This window comes from Argentina silus (genome assembly GCF_951799395.1).
Source record: "Argentina silus genome assembly, chromosome: 4".
In the NCBI taxonomy this organism is placed as follows: Eukaryota; Metazoa; Chordata; class Actinopteri; order Argentiniformes; family Argentinidae; genus Argentina; species Argentina silus.
In genome coordinates this window covers 12,042,113-12,061,753 of record NC_139658.1, presented here as the reverse complement: position 1 = coordinate 12,061,753, position 19,641 = coordinate 12,042,113, and the positions used below count along the sequence as shown (strand labels likewise).

The 19,641-nt window shown below is 42.1% G+C and overlaps 2 protein-coding genes across 3 annotated transcripts in view; one reads left to right on the top strand and one right to left on the bottom strand.

The window, feature by feature from the left end:
* Window positions 1-854: 854 nt before the first annotated feature.
* krt18b (keratin 18b) lies at window positions 855-6,467 on the bottom strand. 2 transcript variants are annotated; one of them, XR_014554189.1, is made up of 7 exons: window positions 5,850-6,467; window positions 3,824-3,906; window positions 3,206-3,362; window positions 2,810-2,974; window positions 2,264-2,389; window positions 1,556-1,830; window positions 855-1,084 (listed from the first exon to the last, which is right to left on the bottom strand). XR_014554189.1 is itself a non-coding variant. In XM_083668739.1 (7 exons), the coding sequence occupies exons 1-7, from the start codon at window positions 6,345-6,347 to the stop codon at window positions 1,042-1,044; spliced, it is 1,293 nt and encodes a 430-aa protein (XP_083524865.1). In that variant the 5' UTR covers window positions 6,348-6,461; the 3' UTR covers window positions 855-1,041. The 2 variants fall into 2 exon arrangements, 1 of the variants encoding a protein (XP_083524865.1); XM_083668739.1 differs by having other exon boundaries at window positions 1,610-1,830; window positions 5,850-6,461.
* Window positions 6,468-14,784: 8,317 nt separating this feature from the next.
* Window positions 14,785-19,641, top strand: part of LOC310802866 (keratin, type II cytoskeletal 8-like) — a 5,606-nt gene continuing 749 nt past the window's right edge. Inside the window, exons 1-9 of the mRNA XM_083667442.1 lie at window positions 14,785-15,340; window positions 16,598-16,806; window positions 16,974-17,034; window positions 17,202-17,297; window positions 17,628-17,792; window positions 18,096-18,221; window positions 18,466-18,686; window positions 18,917-18,960; window positions 19,430-19,641. The exon at window positions 19,430-19,641 is cut by the window's right edge and continues 749 nt beyond it. Coding sequence (XP_083523568.1) covers window positions 14,861-15,340; window positions 16,598-16,806; window positions 16,974-17,034; window positions 17,202-17,297; window positions 17,628-17,792; window positions 18,096-18,221; window positions 18,466-18,686; window positions 18,917-18,960; window positions 19,430-19,641 — 1,614 coding nt within the window. The 5' untranslated portion in view covers window positions 14,785-14,860. The remainder of the gene's footprint in view (window positions 15,341-16,597; window positions 16,807-16,973; window positions 17,035-17,201; window positions 17,298-17,627; window positions 17,793-18,095; window positions 18,222-18,465; window positions 18,687-18,916; window positions 18,961-19,429) is intronic.

Sequence of the window (19,641 nt, the reverse complement as noted above, 5' to 3'; positions counted from 1 at the left end):
TGAAACAATTTATAATTGTGTCAAATTCATGGAGGTATCTTTGTATGGCATATTTTCATACATGATGATAATGACATCTAACAGGCATATCCTACGCCATCAGGCAGGGCCAACTGGCAGGGAGTTGCTTTCCACAGCTACAACATATGGGTAGAGCCCATGTGTCTTGGCAAGCACTAACTGGCTTTATAACTTACAGCAGATAGACATAGACTATTCACTGCAAATGATCACAATGTTTGCTGCATACTATACTACATATTTCAACTGCAAGAAAACCCATGGAGATTCATAAGTTCTTGATCTTCTTCTGAACCTTCTCAAGGAGTGCACAATTATGTGCAATGGTGCATCAGTAAACAACGTTAGTTTTAGTCTTTTCTCACCCCAAAACAATTTGATTCCAATAATGTTCTCATATTTTGTAGTGCCCTGGTCATGTCTTTGTTATTCATTGACAATACTAAAAGCACCATTAACACAATTTGTTCCCAGAAATATTCAGCTTCTTATAATGGATTAATTTTGAAAGATTATCCTGTATATTGAAGGCCTTTGTGCTATGCTATAGCTTGTACTGTATTGTCTTGTCTGTCTTGTCTTTATTGTTATATATGTTCGTGAATGTAGATCTTCTCACCATACTGTACTGGAAACAAATTCCACCAACCTCAGTTGTGTGTAAATGAAAGCAATAATCTTGCATATTGTATTGATGTTTGTGGCCTTTTGTATTGTAAATATGCATTGATTGCTTATGCTTCCTAAAAGTGCAATACTGTTTTCATGATATAAGCTGAGAGTGTTTACTCAGTGTTTCATGGTGATGGAACAAATCAACAAGGACAACATGGTGAATGGCAAACAATGCATCTTCATAGCATCATCATTTTTTATTTAGTTATTTCTGTCATTACTTCTTAAGCCATGATAGGTGATTAAAAACAGCGCTGGAAGATTGGATCCGTTTGACTGGTGTCTTTTAGACGGTTGTGGGTAGGCTCTCTTCATAAGGTGACAGTTAGCCGTCTCCTATGTCCCTCATTCCCTCGCAGCCTTCAGTTCATCCAGGGCGTCTATGAGCCTGAACACACATATAAAACAAAACATGAGGCTTCCATAAAATGCAATTAATAGGACAGATGATCTTGCAATACCGTGTTTATACTGTAGATGGCATCAAGAGGCAAGACACATCATCCCCATCCAGTACAGTGGGTGTTGTAGAATGGTTTTATGTTCATGCAATCTCACTTTGTCACTTTTACAAGTATGAAGTTACTGAGTCATGATATGTTCTCCTGGTTGACACTCCCAATCGACACTGATGTGAAAGGTGTATCCTGTGTCTTCAGACCAGTGCAGTTGAAGAAGATGAAGTCACTTTAGTTTAGACTATCAACGTTAAAAAGTCAACCCCCTGTGAATTTGTGAAAATCTGAGAGGATAGGTGTAAATTCTCTTGAAGATCTGGTGTAAGGATATAGGTGTAGTAATATGGCGAAAATCTCATCAAGCCTATAGGAGCTCAAGGTGGAGCTAGTATGCTGCTTACACTGAGATGGTGGGATTTGGGTATCAATTAGAGTGCCCCAACCTCCACACTCACTTGAAGTCTCCTCCGTCCAGCAGACTCCTGTAAGTGGCGATCTCGGCCTCCAGCTTCATCTTCATGTTGAGAAGGGCCTCATAGTCCTGGCCCTGCTGCTGGATGTTGCCGCGCAGGTTTGTCAGCTCGCCCTCCAAATGCACGATGATGTTGTTGTACTTCTCCATCTCCATGTTGTTGCGCATCTCTGTGTTCCGCAATGTTTCGTCCAAGGAAGCTTTCTGTTTTGGGAATAACACAGGAATGTGGAAGAGATGGTGGAAGGGTGTTTCAAAAATGCAGAGTATGATGAATGAATGTGGAATATGGGGGCTGTTATGGAATGTTGATATGTGGAGTGAGATGCTATTTAGTTGAGGGAAATGTGCTTTGGAGTGAAATTGTGTCACATCAAATGACCCTCAAAAGGAGAGAGTATCAAGATGACATTCTGTACAGATCAGATGTTAACCACTTTTAAAAAAAAAAAATTACACCATTTTTACCATTGTAGTTCAAATCTGGTAGGTGTGTAATCCAATTTGTTAGTTTTACCTCACTTATTAATTTAAATAAATCAAACCTGGGACATCTAGCATTGGAAGAATGAAATAATATAAAAACCCAATACAGTCTAAATTACTGTATAGTAGCATATTGAAAGGGTTTCCTCACCAAGCTCTGTTGGGACGCCAGTTCGATCTCGAGTGTCTGTACTTGTCTGAGTAAGTCGCTAATCTCCGTCTGTGCCCCCTGGAGAGCCTCTGTGTTCTGGCTTACTTGCACCTGTACATCTGACATCTACCAGACCAGAGAGAAGGGAGGAAGATGTTTGTTGGGTCAATAAAAAAAATAATGTGATAATGAACTGTTCTGTCTTTTTTTATGTGACTACCCTCGGAATTATACCCTCCCTCCGACCATTATCCTATTGGAAAGTGCTCTTCTACAATATGATATGTATATATATGTATATATGTGATTAACATACATACATACATACATACATACATACATACTCATACACTGTACTATATGGTATAGTGAACATAACTATAAGACTATAAGATAATTAAAAAACTGGACATTAGCCAGTGGAGCATTCCAATTATGGATGAAATATGGATGAAACGTGCAATACTAGACATTTTGTAGTTTGTGAGATTCCCGAATGAAATTATGTATCTGAGTTCTTCTGTTTGGATGTAGAAAATGGGTTACCTGGTTTTCGTGCCAAGATTTGAGGTCCTGTGCGTTCTTCTGAGCCATCTTCTCGTAGTTGGCCCTCACCTCCTCCATGATCTGGGCCAGGTCGTTACCTTTAGGGGCATCCACGTCCACCTGCACGCCCGACTGGGAGATTTGGTTACGCAGCTCCATTACCTCCTGTTGAAGAGAGGAAACAAGACAGAAAAGGGAGAAATAAAGAGGGAGGAAGAAACATGGGGGTGTTCCAGTGGTACTGTTAGTTCAGCTTTATCCAATATCTCCTCAAATAACCTAAAAATGTCAAGTTTATTGATACAAATACTCCTCCATAGTTATTGTTTATTATAATGGTATCATTCTTCAATTGGTTGTAAAACATGGTGAATATCAGTCTCAATGCTAGCTTACATTATCATGGTTCTTCTTCAGGAAGATGAGCTCCTCCCTCACAGACTCGATCTCACTCTCGATGTTCATCCTGCCCATGTTGGTGTCATCAATGACCTTCTTCAGACCAGCAATGTCTGCCTCCACAGACTGGCGAATGGCCATCTCGTTCTCAAACCTGTAAGTACAGAGACAGACAGTGTCTGTGAGCTCCATTGGAAGGCTATGTTATGCACTTCATTGGGTGAAGGGAAAAATGGCAGCAGTTGCAGTTAACACAAGCAAGTTGCCAACTAGACACTTATCTAAAGTCGTTTTTGTATTTCAAGATTATTATATTTTAAGATTAGGATTTGGTGAGGGAAAGCTGATTGTAGATCGGATCTGCAGCCAGGGCAGTTCACTAAGGCTGTTACGGATGTGCACTGGAGCATAAGGGTTACATTCAAAGGGTTGCACACACAGCAAACATACTGTACATACCGTACATACTGTACACACATACTGTACATACACAAAACATACAGATTTACTATTATGAGGTTAGATAACATGCGTTAATGTCAACTTGGCTAGTTTAACCAGATGACCAACCGCCCCCCCCCCCCCCCCCCCCCCATAGTACAGAGGTAAACTCACTTGACTCTGAAGTCATCTGCGGCCAAACGGGCATTATCAATTTGGAGTACCACACTAGCGTTATCCACTGTCGCATCAAAGACCTATGAGGAAAAATATTTGTCAATGCCAGTACTAAGAACAGAAATGTGATGGGCCAAACAAGTAACATACTATTGTATCCGGGGGAAAAAAAACAGAATCTGGGACTAATCTGGGAAAAGTGTGTAGAGAAACAAGGCAATATTATGAACTGAAAAGATAAATAAGACATATTATTATATAATATCCCAAGCTTTTATGATATACTTCATGATTTACATTGTGGTCCACACAATGAGGGGCTGTGCCTTTTCCTCCCATGCACCACGCTCTTCCTGTCTAAGGGCTGTTCAGGCTGATGCATCTTTATCGGCTGGCCTACCCTTCTAGACTTTGATTGCTGCTTTTATGATCAGGGTTATATATTTGTTTTGCTTCTTTTTTTCTTTTCTTTTCTTTTCTTTTTAAAAAAAATATTTTTTCTATTTTATCTTTTATTTTATGCACATTGAAATTATTCTTGAATAATGAAAAGTGTGTTATAAATGTAACACATTATTATTATTATTATTATTATTATTATTATTATTATTATTATTATTATACTTTCTTTAATTTTTGGACCCATGTCAGACCCATGTTAAAACAAATTGTTATAAACTTGCTATGTTTTCTATGGAATTTGCATGATAAAAACATGTGTTGTAAATCTATGCCTCCCTAGGGTGATATAAAACCACTGATTCAGATGACGTAATGGGGACGAAAACATGTAGGACTGCAAGTGAAAAGAGGAACCCTTGAACGGAAAAGCAGTAAAATGGGTTCTTCCCGTGCCAGAGCTGAATCTGCTCTGAGTTTGCATTGTTAGAGGAATGGGCTGGGCTTCCTGTCCCAGAAAACTGTGAAGAGACTTTTCTCTCTTCTCCCCCAAACTGTGTTTTTGTGTGTGTGTGTGTGTGTGTGTGTGTGTGTGTATGTGTGTGTGTGTGTGTGTGTGTGCGTGCGTGTGCGTGTGTGTGTGTGTTTGTAGCCATGGCATTCCAGTGTTAACAAAAGGTTAACAAAGAAATTCTTTGTCGCTTTATGGTTATGATTAATATGTCACCAAAAGCATAGAGAAGATATGGAATCTTACAGGGAATTTGATTGTCCCGTGTGATGCTGAATATTATACAGCTAGCACAGCTGCAAAGCTGGCAATGTGTTTCAAATCTCACAGGCGATTATTTTCTTTTCACACACACACACACACACACACACACACACACACACACACACACACACACACACACACACACACACACACACACACACATACACACCACATCTGGTTCACATCGGGGTACTCCTACATCTTAGAGTGGGGAGAATGATCATTTGGGGTTGAATCACTTTAGAAATGCATATGTAATGTTTCCAAGCAAATGTTTATTGTTTTTGGTCTCCTTGGTGACTTACTTCCCCCAAATTGTGTGATTCATTTGAGGAACTGTTGACCAGTTTGTGGTATGAGGGAATTTGAAGGGGGAGGGTAAGGGGATATCTGCCACACCCTCTATTCAGTTGTTAAGAAATTTGATAACCAAAATCCACAGCAGTATTCACCTCAGTACAGGAAGTTAACTCAAGCAATGTGAAGTAATGTTTAAAACAACAAACATATGGACGGTTTACCAAAACATTCAATTACCGTAAATCTGCTTTCATACCACTGGGCTATGTTTTTGTGATTTGTAAGTGAAGTTGCAACAGTAATGCCATATAGTCATCCATTCTTTGTTTTCTAGCTTTCTCAAATCAATAATTTAAAGCGTCAGAAGACAACACATCAAAAATGATTCACCTTTACCCATTTTCTACACTCTTTACTTGATCAAACCCCCTCCCCCTCTCTTTGCCTCTGTCAGTGTTGTCTCTCCCTTCCACACTCTCACTATCACACCATTCCAGCTCTCACGATTGCCCACCCCCTCCCTCTCCCTCTTTCATTACCCATTCTCACCTTCTTGCGCAGGTCGTCCAGCACAGGGGTGTACTTGCTGTAGTCGCGGGCGTCCGGTCCCCCCTTCTCCAGCGCCTCCCTGATCTTCATCTCCAGCTCGCCATTGGCTGCCTCCAGGTTCCTTACAGTCTCCAGGTAGTTGGCCAAGCGGTCGTTGAGGTTCTGCATGGCGCCCTTCTCGTTCCCCAGGATCCCACCGCTACCACCTCCTGCGGAGGCTGCACCGACCAGGCCACCCATACCGCCACCCATACCACCACCCATGCCGGCACTCATACCGCCACCCATACCGCCACCCATACCACTGCTCACCTTGTAGGAGGATGAGGAGGAGAAGCTGGAGGAAGGGGCGCCGCTGCGGAGGCCTGAGAAGGCTGAGGAGGAGATGCGGGTGCCCTGGCCCCCGGCTCCGCCATGGATGCTGGCAGCCCGGTAGGAAGACACAGGCGTGGAGCGGGTGAAGGACATGTGGGCAGAGGGCATAACTCTGTAACTCATGTTTGCCAAAGTAAAGTGGTGCTGAAATGAATGAAGAATTGAATGGAGAAGAGAGAGAGGAGGTTCAGACAAAGCTGGACTTCACAGAGAGATGCTGGCAAAGTAAAACAGAGAACTTATACTCCCACTCAACTTCCCTCTCTCTCTCTGTTTTTGAAGTCCAGCCTCCAAGACCCTGCCTACATCCACATCCCCCATTCTCTCTTTCCTATACTCCTCCCTCTTCTCACATGCTCTCATACTCTCACTCTTGCCCCCTAACCCCTTGCATTCTCTTCTCAACTTCTATCTGCATGAAAACATGTTTAGTTATGTGAAGCATGTTTATATTTGAGAAATCAAAGAAAAGAAAACTTTCTACCTTTTCAGTTGATCTTTTAACTTAATTACATGGCAAAAAGGAAGGAATGGTAAAAAAAACAAAGATAGTAAGTGAGCAAAAGAGAAACAAAGAAAGAAACAGACAAATAGACAAAGAATTAACAGACTAAAAGACAAAGGAAGACACAAAAGACAGAAAGACTGCTCGAAATAAAGAATGAAAGGTCTAATTCTCACATGCAGTGAAATTATTTTGGTTTGCCCATAAAAGGCATACTTCTTACAGTTGCCTGCTGCATAGCTTCTAGGCACGTGGTCTGCCAAATGTCAAAATAACTGGATTTGGACAAGCTCCTCAGCAACACTAACAACACCACTATCTGGCTTGCAGAAGAGATATGGCAGTTGCAGGCCAGTAGGCTACTCACAGAACAAACACAAAACCACAAAGAACATTAGCCTCATTCATCAGTAGAGATGCGTACATATGGATTTTCTCTTAGGTCATGCGCAAGAACAAATTCAAGAATTATTCAGCATTCATCAATTTCTTCTTAGTTGAAATATGTTCTTGAGATAAGAATAAATGTGCTCCAGACATTTCCTTGATGTAGCCAATCACATTACATCACATTAACACATACATATCTGTTGATGGGCATCCTCAGCAGAATGGACAGTACACAATGGTAGGCTAATCAATTAATTAACAACTTCAACAACTTTGATTTATGCATTGATTTATTTTAGTTCAGGCTACATCAATACAGATAAAAGATTATGCAATAACTGGTGACAATTAAAGTGTGAACAAACTTGATTACTTATTGATTGGAGCAAATCATCATATGATAGCCTATATATATATAGTATGTATGTATGTATGTATGTATGTATGTATGTATGTGCATTCAGACCCCTTAACCTTTTCCACATTTTGTTATGTTACAGCCTTATTCCAAAATGGATTAAATTATTTTTTTCCCCTCATCAATCTACACCTAATACCTCATAATGACAAAGACAAAACAGGTTTTTAGAAATGTTTGCTAATTTATTAAAAACAAAAAACTTACATATCAAAATAACACATTCACATAAGTATTCAGACACTTTACTCAGTACTTTGTTGAAGCACCTTTGGCAGCGATCACAGCCTCAAGTCTTTTTGGGTATCAGGGCCGGCTCTAGCCATTTTGGTGCCCTCGGAGAGATTAGGATTTGGTCAAAACTGCAGAATTCTTTTGTACCCTTCCCCAGATCTGTGCCTCGCCACAATCCTGTCTCGGAGGTCTACGGACAATTCCTTCAACCTCATGGCCTGGTTTTTGCTCTGACATGCACTGTCAACTGTGGGACCTTATATAGACAGGTGTGTGCAATTCCAAATCATGTCCAATCAATTGAACTTACCACAGGTGGACTCCAATCAAGCCATAGAAACATCTCAAGGATGATCAATCGAAACAGGTTGCACCTGAGCTCAATTTTGAGTGTCATAGCAAAGGGTCTGAATACTTATGTAAATGTGATATTTCATTTTTTTTCTTTTTTAATAAATTAGCAAACATTTCTAAAAACTTGTTTTGGCTTTGTCATTATGGGGTATTGTGTGTAGATTGATGAGGAAAAAAAATAATTGAATCCATTTTAGAATAAGGCTGTAACATAACAAAATGTGGAAAACGTGAAGGGGTCTAAATACTTTCCGAATGCACTGCATATGTACCAAGAAAAATCCACAAAATTGAAGATGGCGTAGCAATGGCGTACCTGGTGTTGATAGAGGTTGTGGTCATGCGCGCCATGGCTAGAGAGCATGTCTTAAGAGAACGCAGTGATAATACAAATTAAAAGGTGCAATATACACTTACTGGCCACTTTATTAGGTATACCTTGCTAGTACCGGGTTGGACTCCCTTTTGCCTTCAGAACTGCCTTAATTCTTTGTGGCATAGATTCAACAAGGTGCTGGAAACATTCCTCAGAGATAGCATCACGCAGTTGCTGCAGATTTGTCGGCTGCAGATCCATTATGCGAATCTCCCGTTCCACCACATCCCAAAGGTGCTAGATTGAGATCTGGTGACTGTGGAGGCCATTGGAGTACAGTGAACTCATTGTCATGTTCAAGAAACCAGTTTGAGATGATGTGAGCTTTGTGACATGGCGCATTATCCTGCTGGAAGTAGCCATCAGAAGATGGGTACACTGTGGTCATAAAGGGATGGACATGGTCAGCAACAATACTCAGGTAGGCTGTGGCATTTAAACGATGCTCAATTGGTACTAAGGGGCCCAAAGTGTGCCAAGAAAATATCCTCCACACCATTACACCACCACCACCAGCCTGAACCATTGATACAAGGCAGGATGGATCCATGCTTTCATGCTTTCATGCTGCTTACGCCAAATTCTGACCCTACCATCTGAATGTCGCAGCAGAAATCGAGACTCATCAGACCAGGCAACGTTTTTCCAATCTTCTAATCTTCCAATTTTGGTGAGCCTGTGCGAATTGTAGTGGTTATTTGAGTTACTGTTGCCTTTCTATTATCTCGAACCAGTCTGACCATTCTCTTCTGACCTCTGGCATCAACAAGGCATTTTTGCCCAGGGAACTGCCGCTCACTGGATATTTTCTCTTTTTCGGACCATTCTCTGTAAATCCTAGAGATGGTTGTGCATGAAAATCCCAGTAGATCAGCAGTTTCTGAAATACTCAGACCAGCCCGTCTGGCACCAACAACCATGCCACGTTCAAAGTCACTTAAATCACCTTTCTTCCCCATTCTGATGCTCGGTTTGAACTTCAGCAGGTGGTCTTGATCATGTCTACATGCCTAAATGCATTGAGTTGCTGCCATGTGATTGGCTGATTAGACATTTGCGTTACTGAGCAGTTGAACAGGTGTACCTAATAAAGTGGCCGGTGAGTGTATATAAAAGCTTCCAAATGGTTGTAATGACTATGTTTAATCAGTAGCGATCAGAGAATAAGCTGCCTTGAAAGGAATATTTCATTTACGAATGCTGTTTTGAGTGTCCTACCCAGCACTCAGTTTGTATACAAACATGTTGTTACTGGCCAGAGGTGTTCTTGTGGAGTGGACTCACCAATTATTGCATACAGATACACAACAACTAATGTCCAACACTGCAAGTACATTTCGGGGGTTATATTATTATTAGGGAGGATGTTGTTGTTTGGAACTTCAAATTGAATTTCGCAGCAGTGACCAGAGGTGGCAGATTTCCAACAGACTTACGACCTGCTCCTGCACATGACAACAACAAAAGAGTTTTGTCATTACAGCGTATAGTATGACCCTACATCGAAAGACCCATAGCCATATGAAAAGGGCAACACCCAAGTTTCAATCACAGCCAAAGGGCACAAAACTAGATGAGGTCAGGTGAACAAAGACCTTTAGTAGGTTGAAACCACTGTTTCTGTCTATGTGAGATACGATAAGATACAATTGGGGGAAGGGAGATGTTCACTGTACCTCAGTCACCTTTGAGTAAAGTGTGCAGGTCACTGATTTCACCAAATTCCTCAGTGGACCGAATCATTGATAGATGCAATGATGTCTACTTGGAGTTTATATCTCATTGATAAGAAAAGGACAATAAAAGAACATCAGGCACTGAGGCGTTTCCATACCATTCACTGACTGTTTGTTCTTGAAAAATCATAGTTCATCCACTATAACAAACAACAAATCTATCAATATTATTTAATGTTAGTGAGAAAACAGAGCAGTATGGGACATTAAACATCAGGACAACTAACTGCATTACTGCTATATGAAACTGCAGGCAGAGGTTCATATTAGCTGTCAATGGCAGACTTATGAAGCTGTGTTTTGGCCAGGGTGGATTTTCAAAATGGACCCCAGAGAACAAAATAACAAAACACACAGTACCACCCAGGGGAAGTTGGCAGAAGCTCAAGTACACTTTAAGCTCCAATACACCCTGTTCTCTTTTTGCTCTGCTTCTACTGTACTTTCATGGTTGCTCAAGTTTCAAAGAAAACACCTCAAACATTATAATAGGGTTCATCTTATATCAATGCGCTAAAAATACAAATACAGTGGTCAGGGGAATTGGCCATGTTCTTTAAGCGTTAACTTACACAATATCTGTTAAATCGAAAAAGATGCAAACAATAGAAAAGTAGGAAAACGTAACCATGGTATTGTCAGATAGATATAGTAAACACCCACAAAGTTACAGTTTGGAAATTAGAGAAATAAGGAACTTCTGAATGGAATCGAAGTGAGTCAGGTTTTAGACCATCTTGACCTGTTTAAGCTGTACTGCATTACTGCAGTAATTCACTTTGGTAGACTCTCTTAGTTAGGGAGGACAAGGGAAAGAGAGAGAGAAAGAAGGAGAAGAGGAACTGGAGTCTCTGACTCATACCAATAACCAGCAGGAATCTCTGGCAACCTCAACGGGAGCTTATGTGCTTCAGAGATTCTGGACAACTGTCAGAAAATTAAAGCTCTCAGTATGAGTTTTCTTGGATGAACTTGGGTCTTGTTTGTTACCTTTTCTTTTCACTCCGTTTCCACTCTGTTACCCTGGGTGTGAGGGATTGAGTGTTCACTTACTCACACGCACATGCAGTACACACTCATGCAGGTACGCACGCACGCACGTACGCACGCACGCACACACACACACACACACACACACGCACACACACACACACACACACACACACACACACACACACACACACACACACACACACACACACACACACACACACACACACACACACACACACACACACACACACACACACACACACACACACACACACACACACACACCCATGATCAAGGAAAAGTGCCAGGAGAGAAGTAGAGAAAAATGAAAAAGGGCAGAAAAAAGGGACGAAAATCTTAATTCTTGAGACCTTGAAAAGGTCATGGTGGGGGCATTTCTAGACCTCTGTTGGCATTCCAGGTTTACAAGCAGGGTGTGTCCATGGATGACCATGCTGACCATGGGCAAAGTGTGAGGGTCATACAGAGGTAGGTGAAATGTGACAATTAAGGGGCCTTTTTCTCTCAAAGTTGCCATGTCCATCTTTAGCTCAACACACATTCCAGTCATAAAAAGACATAGTGGGCGCTTAGTATGGGGTATGATTAGAGACTGGAGTTGTTCCCGGTCAAGTCACGTGATCAGGAAAAAATGGCTGCCCTGTAGGTACAGTCATTCTGGTTGGGCAGATAAACTGACATGATGACAAATATTCTATAGTTTACACTCTCCTGTCAGTCTTGACACTCTTTAGGGATGTACACTCTCTAAAAGTTGTGTTTTTCAGCAAAAATGTAAATACATTTCAAGATCACAGTGATATTTGGATAGTATCTCTTTTCTAAAGGTGCTGAGGATCCTTGCCAAGAAACCTTACAGTGCCTTATGTTGCCTACTGTACATACAACAACCACATTTGTGTCCAAAAACATTCAGTTCCTCCCAGTGTCACTAGGGGGCGACAGCTTCAAAGCAGACAGCATGACCAGAGTGGCGTGACCAGAGTAGGTGTGGCAGTCGAGTCACAGCCGGGCTAGGTCACCTATCCCCATGACCCTAATTTGTTTGGCCTGGCCCACACATTTACCATAGCATTGTTTTACTGCATGCTAAAATCACTACCTTAGTGTTGATGTCACATCAGATATACAGCTCTATGCCTGCAGGGCAATTATGTAACCACACCCTTAGGCTATAGTAACTGGCCCTATACATCTTGAACTCAACAGGCCTTCGTAAACAGGCCTGTTTCTTCTCTGCTCTAATCTATCCTTCCCTCCGTCCGTCCCTCCATCCCTCCCTCCCTATTTCACCCCCTACTGCTCCCTCACCCTCTCACTCATAGCATGTATGTGTGTATCTCAGCACATTCCAATCTTTATGTGTCAGATACGCAGCTCTCCATGCAAACCAAAACATCTCTTGTCTCTTGAGACGCGGTGGTGAGAGGGTCAGATGTCAAAAGGCCTTCTCAAACTACGCCACTCCTCTTACAACGACGGGTGAGTGCAGTGATTTCATCCAAAAAGGGAAAGAGAGAAAATATGATTGTCATATTTCAGTCATCATAGGAGATTAAAGAAATACAGCTGTATTTGTTCAGTTTATGTATTTCTTCAGTGATAGTTGTGTTGAACAATAGGTCATTGGTTACTTGTACATACAATACTGTATATGGTTAACTTGAGCCAGACAAGAATTCCCAGTATGCAATGTTATCAGCTACGTGTCTCTGTCATGCAAAGAAAAACATATAGAGGTTACAGATGGGTCCAAGCTTCTCGGTTTGTTTACATCAAGAGTTTTTTCTATGTCTATTGCAGAGTTTCCTTATTTATTCACGGAGCCCAGCACTGACACACATGATTCAACTACTCAAGGGCTTGAGGATTTGTTGATGAGTTCAATCAGGTATGGTGGTGTTGCTGGGCTAGAACAATTGCGCACGCCCCTGGGAATTCACCCAGAAAAGGATCTGATGAAACAGTCTATTTCATCAGATCAGGAACAATGTGCAAAAACCTGTCTGTCAAAATAAAATATGACATAGGCCTTTTTTCGCCTCTTTAAAGTGACAAAGGCTGTTATCCCTTAACCACAGCAATGTCTGACTGTGTCAAACAGTCTACTACACTGGTACACTTCACAGTGCATTTAAAATGTCAATCGTGTATATAGGCTTGCCTTATCTTGTATGTCAACCACACAGGACCACATTATCCCAAAGCTAACTATCAACCGAATCGCATTCTTTCAGCAGCACAGGCTTTTACTATTGAACTGTCAATCATGTACTGTAAACATAAGAAGAAGTGAAGGCCACAGAGAAGATTCTGTACTTTATATATGCAGGTACATGAGTGACAGCTTGTACAGGATGTATGTTATACAGCTATAGAGAACTGCATTGCCTTTCATAGGGTGGGGTTGGGGGAAAGGGTGGGAAGACCATGGTGGGTTAAAAAAGTCTTCAGAGAGAGAGAGAGAGAGAGAGAGAGAGAGAGAGAGAGAGAGAGAGAGAGAGAGAGAGAGAAAGAGAAAGACAACCACTGTTTGCTCTTCGTTAAGTAGATAACTAAGGAATGTTAATCAATAGTGATGTGTTATATATAGTTTGGAGATAATAAAGTGGTCTGTGTAAAATTCCTGGTTGGTGGATACTGTCCTGGATCAAGGATGGTTAGTTGTTGCAACATACATGTATGTTGGTGAGACTGAACTAGAGGGATATAAAGATAGTAGGATATCAGCTCAAATTGGCACTAAAGCCCAACTTCCCACAACTGAGTCATGCAGTCACTGTCGACATAGACATAAATCAGACATTTGCGTGAAATATGATTTATGGTTTATAGTTGGTCAATATGTCTATGAGGACATGGATACATATTCATCTATAGGAGCAAGACATATACTGTCTCTGCTTACATGATATATGAAATTGATAAAACAAATACTTTGTTTGTTATGATGTATCATTGATGATGAGTGAGACAATGCATAAGCATGCATGCAGCACATATTGCATTCAGAGTACAGTACAACATAGGAGTCAATAGGGATTGACATTTGTGTTAAACTTGTTTAAATAAAACAATGTTTGCTTTTATTCACAATGGGTGTGACATTGCAACATCATGTATGGAGGACTAGTAAATTACTTGAGATTTCAAACTGTAAGTGAATAAACTTGGATTGCCATTTCAGACAACACATACTGTAAGGCTTCAACTGTTGCAAACACAGCAAGTAGCTCCAACATCTTTCACTGCAGTTACAAATGCAGTTACAAGTTTTCACACTGCAGTTACAAGTTTTCACTGCAGTTACAAAGAGACTGGCAAAATGACTGTTATGTAAGATGTTTTACTCTCTCAAATTCACTCCGTGTTCTGTAAATGTGTAACATGAGTCTATTATTTTTTTCCTCCAGCATTCCTCTACCTCATTCTCCCCTGCTACGGGTGCTAGCCAATCATCTCACCCCCTGGCCCCTCCCCTTCCATGATAAAAAGAGGGTCAGGGAACAGGGCTCGGCCTATCTGCACGACTCTCTCTCTCTCTGCAACAGTGAGTCTCCCAGTCTCTACAGACCACCACCTCTTTGCTAGAACCCAATTATCATCATAATGTCTGCCAGAGCTGTGAAGACCACAAGCTACTCCGTGGTGTCCTCCTCCTCGGGCATGGGGATGGGCACCACCCCCCATGGCTACAGCAGCCGCTCCCTCTCCGGTGGGTATGGAGCTGGGCAGAGGGTGGGCGGCGCCCAGCAGAGCTACAGCGTCCGCAGCTCCTACGGGGGTGGCAGCGCTGGGGGCGTGGCAGTTGGGGGGTACAAGGTGGCCGGGGGGTACGTGGCCGGGGGGTCAGGGCTCAGAGGGGGCGGGGTGGAGTTTGGGTATGTGGGCATGGGTGGTGCCGGTGGTATGGGCATGGGTGGTGGGATGATAATTTGTGGGGCTGCCCCCATCACGGCGGTGACCGTCAACAAGAGCCTGCTGGCCCCCCTGAACCTGGAGATCGACCCCAACATCCAGGTGGTCCGCACCCAGGAGAAGGAGCAGATCAAGACCCTCAACAACCGCTTTGCTTCTTTCATCGATAAGGTCAGTTCTTCATATAGTCCACTATAGTCCCACTATAGTCCAACTGTCCTATGTTCCTATGCCCATACTATTTTTCTACTGTATGTTCTTAATATGTTTCTGCCTCGCCTTTGTGGGGGAAAGTAGTGGTCTTATGGCTTGCCACGTATGATCTAGCTCGTATCTGTGATTTTCAATGTTTGGCGAGATCTTCCCTCTTACCCCAATGAAAAACCTCCTGTGAATGGCTGGGATGGTGAAGCTACAGCATGTTTCTGCTCTGGCTGTACAGTAACTTTGGCATGCCAACAGATATTACCCCATGTATCTAAATACAAAATTACCATAGTCATTATGGTGAATGCCATATACAACATATACATATGTACAAATACAGATGTACAGTATAACCAAGTACATAGTCAATCTATCCCCAATGGCTCATGCAAAGTGAAAAGTTGTGATCACCTTATGACTCAATTAGTTGAGTGCTGTAATATGAGTGAGAGCAGGAGGAGGGGTGGAGATGACAGGTACAAATGAGATGAAGCAGGGGAATGCCATAGATGAAGATGAAGGTTGGGGCGTACCATCTTTCAAGCCCTGCATATGTGGTTCATTAGTCACTACGTTGGCCTTATCTTTGTGAAACAAATATCTGTGGTGTCACTTTCTTGTCAGAAGCTTATGTAGGGCATATTGCTTGGATCAATTAATCATTGTCTTATCCATACTCAAACAGTAAATGACAGCTTTACTATCAAACACAGCAATCAGTTCAAACCTAGAGTTAGAGCTATTTTTAATCTCCTGACTGATTCAGGTTCAAGGTTCAGTTACCTCTCATTGTCTTGTATACCTTCCAGGGGCCTCTAATTTGTGAATGCAAGGAGCAATGTACAGGTTAAACCATAAATCAATTCTGTTTAACCTCAAGTTCACCAAAGAGTGTCCCATCCCTCCTCTCCATACCTTAGCGATACACACACCTCTGTTTTCATCCTCGCTTGCTATGTTTGAGCAGAACCCCACCCATGGGCAGGGGGTAAAAGACAACACTTCTGAATCATTATGAATCATTTGGAACTGGATTAAGAAACAGTTCCACATTGTGTTGAAACATAGAACTCTCTGAAGAACCCATGAATGGATGTAAAATGTTACCTCAGTCTGGTTTAACGCCATTCAGTAATTTCTCTGTTGGCTCTCATTCATTTGCGTATCAATTTAAAAATGTCCATCAATGTATTCAACCATGTCACCTCTGTCTCCATACAGGTGCGCTTCCTGGAGCAGCAGAACAAGATGCTGGAGACCAAGTGGAGCCTCCTGCAGGACCAGACCACCACCCGCTCCAACATCGATGGCATGTTCGAGGCCTACATCTCTAACCTGCGCAGGCAGCTCGACGGCCTGGGCAATGAGAAGATGAAGCTGGAATCTGACCTGTACAATATGAAGGGTCTTGTGGAGGACTTCAAGACCAAGTGAGTTAAAGGGGTAGTCCACTCAAAATATAATTATCCTTGAAATGTCTTCTTTACACTATAGAAGGACATGCTGTAGAGACCAAATTAGCCAACTTTGACAAAGAGCTCCAGTTGAGCATGAATAAGCTATTTGTTTTAGCGTGGTTGTCTCTTTGCCTCACCAGGTATGAAGATGAGATCAACAAGCGCAATGAGTGCGAAAACAACTTTGTATTAATTAAAAAGGTCAGTACAATTTGTAAACAAATGCAAGAACTCAAAATCGTATAGTTAAGAGTAACGCTCGGTCACACTACATACAGACCACATGGCAGAGCTACTAAAACTACCTGTTATTGTATGCATCTCAGTATGACCTGCCCTTGAACGTTTGCATTCTGTTGTGTTACTAGGATACAGATGCAGCATACATGAACAAGGTGGAGCTGGAGGCTAAGCTGGACTGTCTCTCTGATGAGATTGAGTTCCTCAGGCAGATCTATGATGCGGTAATGTACCACCTTGTCCCATAACACAATAATGGGACTGACTATCAAATTGATATCGTGTTAGCACCGTAATGCTTTCAAAACACTGTAAAACAATTGCCAACGTAAATATAATGCCATGACTAGACATAAATGTGTCAATAAACAGTATAATAGTGCTGGGCTGGAAATAGAATGACAGTAATAGATGTTATATAGATGTTATAGGTGAATCAAAGTTTATACAATGTGTCTCAAAGTGCCTCTAGTTTATTAGCCAAAAAATTCCCCCTTTCTCTTCATTACAGTCCACCATTTTACAACCTTATGCCTTTTTTCAACCTTATTCAGGAGCTGCGTGAGCTGCAGGGCCAGATCAAGGACACCTCTGTGGTGGTGGAGATGGACAACAGCCGCAACCTGGACATGGACTCCATTGTGGCTGAAGTGCGCGCCCAGTACGAGGACATCGCCAACCGCAGCAGGGCCGAGGCCGAGACCTGGTACCAGGCCAAAGTAAGCCCCTGTACCCATGATGCCCCAATACCAATCATTCTTCTTAGGACCTAAAAGGTCAAAAGTCTCCTAGCCAATGAAGCTGAATAGGCTATTTTTCCATGATTCTATAATGATGTTTATTGTCCCTCAGGGAGAAATTCTTTCCACATGACTTCACAGTTACATATACAGAACCAAAATCATTACTCAACAGACTTACTTAACACATGAATGGCTTCATTGTAGTCTCAGTCTATTCTCTTCATGTTAAGTCTTCATGTTTTTGTTGATGATAGACATACGTTTCTGACTCTGTAACAGTATGAAGAGATGCAAATGTCGGCCGGCAATTATGGGGACGACCTGAGAACCACCAAAGCAGAGATTGCAGAGATGAACCGCAAAGTCATGAGATATCAGTCTGAGATCGACATCATGAAGAGTCAGGTGGGTCCTATGTGCAGCTTTGCTTTTTAGTTTGGTTCAGTAGCCAGACACTCTTGTCCAGAGCGAGTTAGTCACAAACGTTCTTCCAGTGCATGTAAAAGATGGACAAGAAAAGAAGAAAAGAAAACATTGTGAGACATGCTATATTGTCGACTTTCCCAATGATAATTTTCCTCCCACCAGGACAGTAAAACAGATACTACATACTGTATGCTGTACATAAAAGTTTTGTCTTTTTAATTAGCGTGGTAACCTGGAGAATCAGATCGCTGAGTCAGAGGAACGTGGTGAGATGACGGTGAGGGACGCCAGGCTCCGCATTAAGGACCTGGAGGATGCTCTCCAGAAAGCCAAGCAGGACATGACTCTCCAAGTCCGTCAGTACCAGGAGCTGATGAACATCAAGCTGGCCCTGGACATTGAGATCGCCACCTACAGGAAGCTGCTGGAGGGAGAGGAGAACAGGTGAGGGATGCTCCCTTCCTTCCAACCTTCAGTTGCTAATAGATCTGACTGGCCTGCGTTAGAGGGCGTTTAGCTTTCGTATAGCACTTCAGATCAGTCCTTGGTTCAGAAAAGAAAGGAGGGGAGCATTATCAGGGGTTTCAGACTGATATCATAATGTATGGTGGCTAGATTTGAGGAGTGATGAGTTGCCTACATTTGCTCACTGGTGCATCTCTTCTCCTTGCCAGGCTCGTGAGTGGAATCAAGACCATCAATGTCTCCAAACAGACTTGTAAGTCACTGTGCTCCCAATTCACAGTAACACGCATGTCCTTACACATTACAACCACACGCAGTTCTGTCAAATGCCAAGAGTGTCAATAATAGTTGGAATATACTGTATATGACAGGGTTAGGGTTAGGGTTAGGGTTAGGATTAGGGTTATGCTTACCTCTGTTTATCAATGCAAAGTTGGATAAATCAAGGGAGCTGGCACCTCAAACAAATCAGTACCTGTGTCTCCTTTTATCTATTACCGAAAGACCTTTAAAAGTCAGTTCTGCACATATCATAAAACAATATTTTCATACGTTATTGTATCACTAGTTACAGTAATAGAATTTTTAAATTCACATTTGGCCATATTGTTCTGCCTACATATTTTTTCTAATATGTCATACCAGGACTAACAGCTCATCTCTCTGTCTTATCCTAACCCATGTCCACTCCTATAACCCACTGTCTGAATCTCAACTTCTAGCAATGAATTACAACTCTTACCCCCACCTGGAGAGCACTCGCAACACCAGCTTCATCAGTGGCTCGATGGGCGGTTGCGTCGCTAACATTGTTGGCCAAGAGGGGGCAGTGAAGAGCAGCACTTACATCGGTGGGTATGAGGGGACTTTGAAGGGCAGCTTGGCCAGCACCAACAGCAGCAACAGTAGCAGTATCACCACCGTCACCAAAACG

Coding starts and splice junctions, on each gene's coding strand:
- krt18b (XM_083668739.1), bottom strand. CDS start 6,347: ATGAGTTACAGAGTTATGCCCTCTGCCCACATGTCCTTCACCCGCTCC. Junction 3,363..3,823: donor GCAGATGACTTCAGAGTCAA/GTGAGTTTACCT, acceptor CTGTACTTACAG/GTTTGAGAACGAGATGGCCA. Junction 1,085..1,609: donor CTGGACGGAGGAGACTTCAA/GTGAGTGTGGAG, acceptor ATGTGTGTTCAG/GCTCATAGACGCCCTGGATG.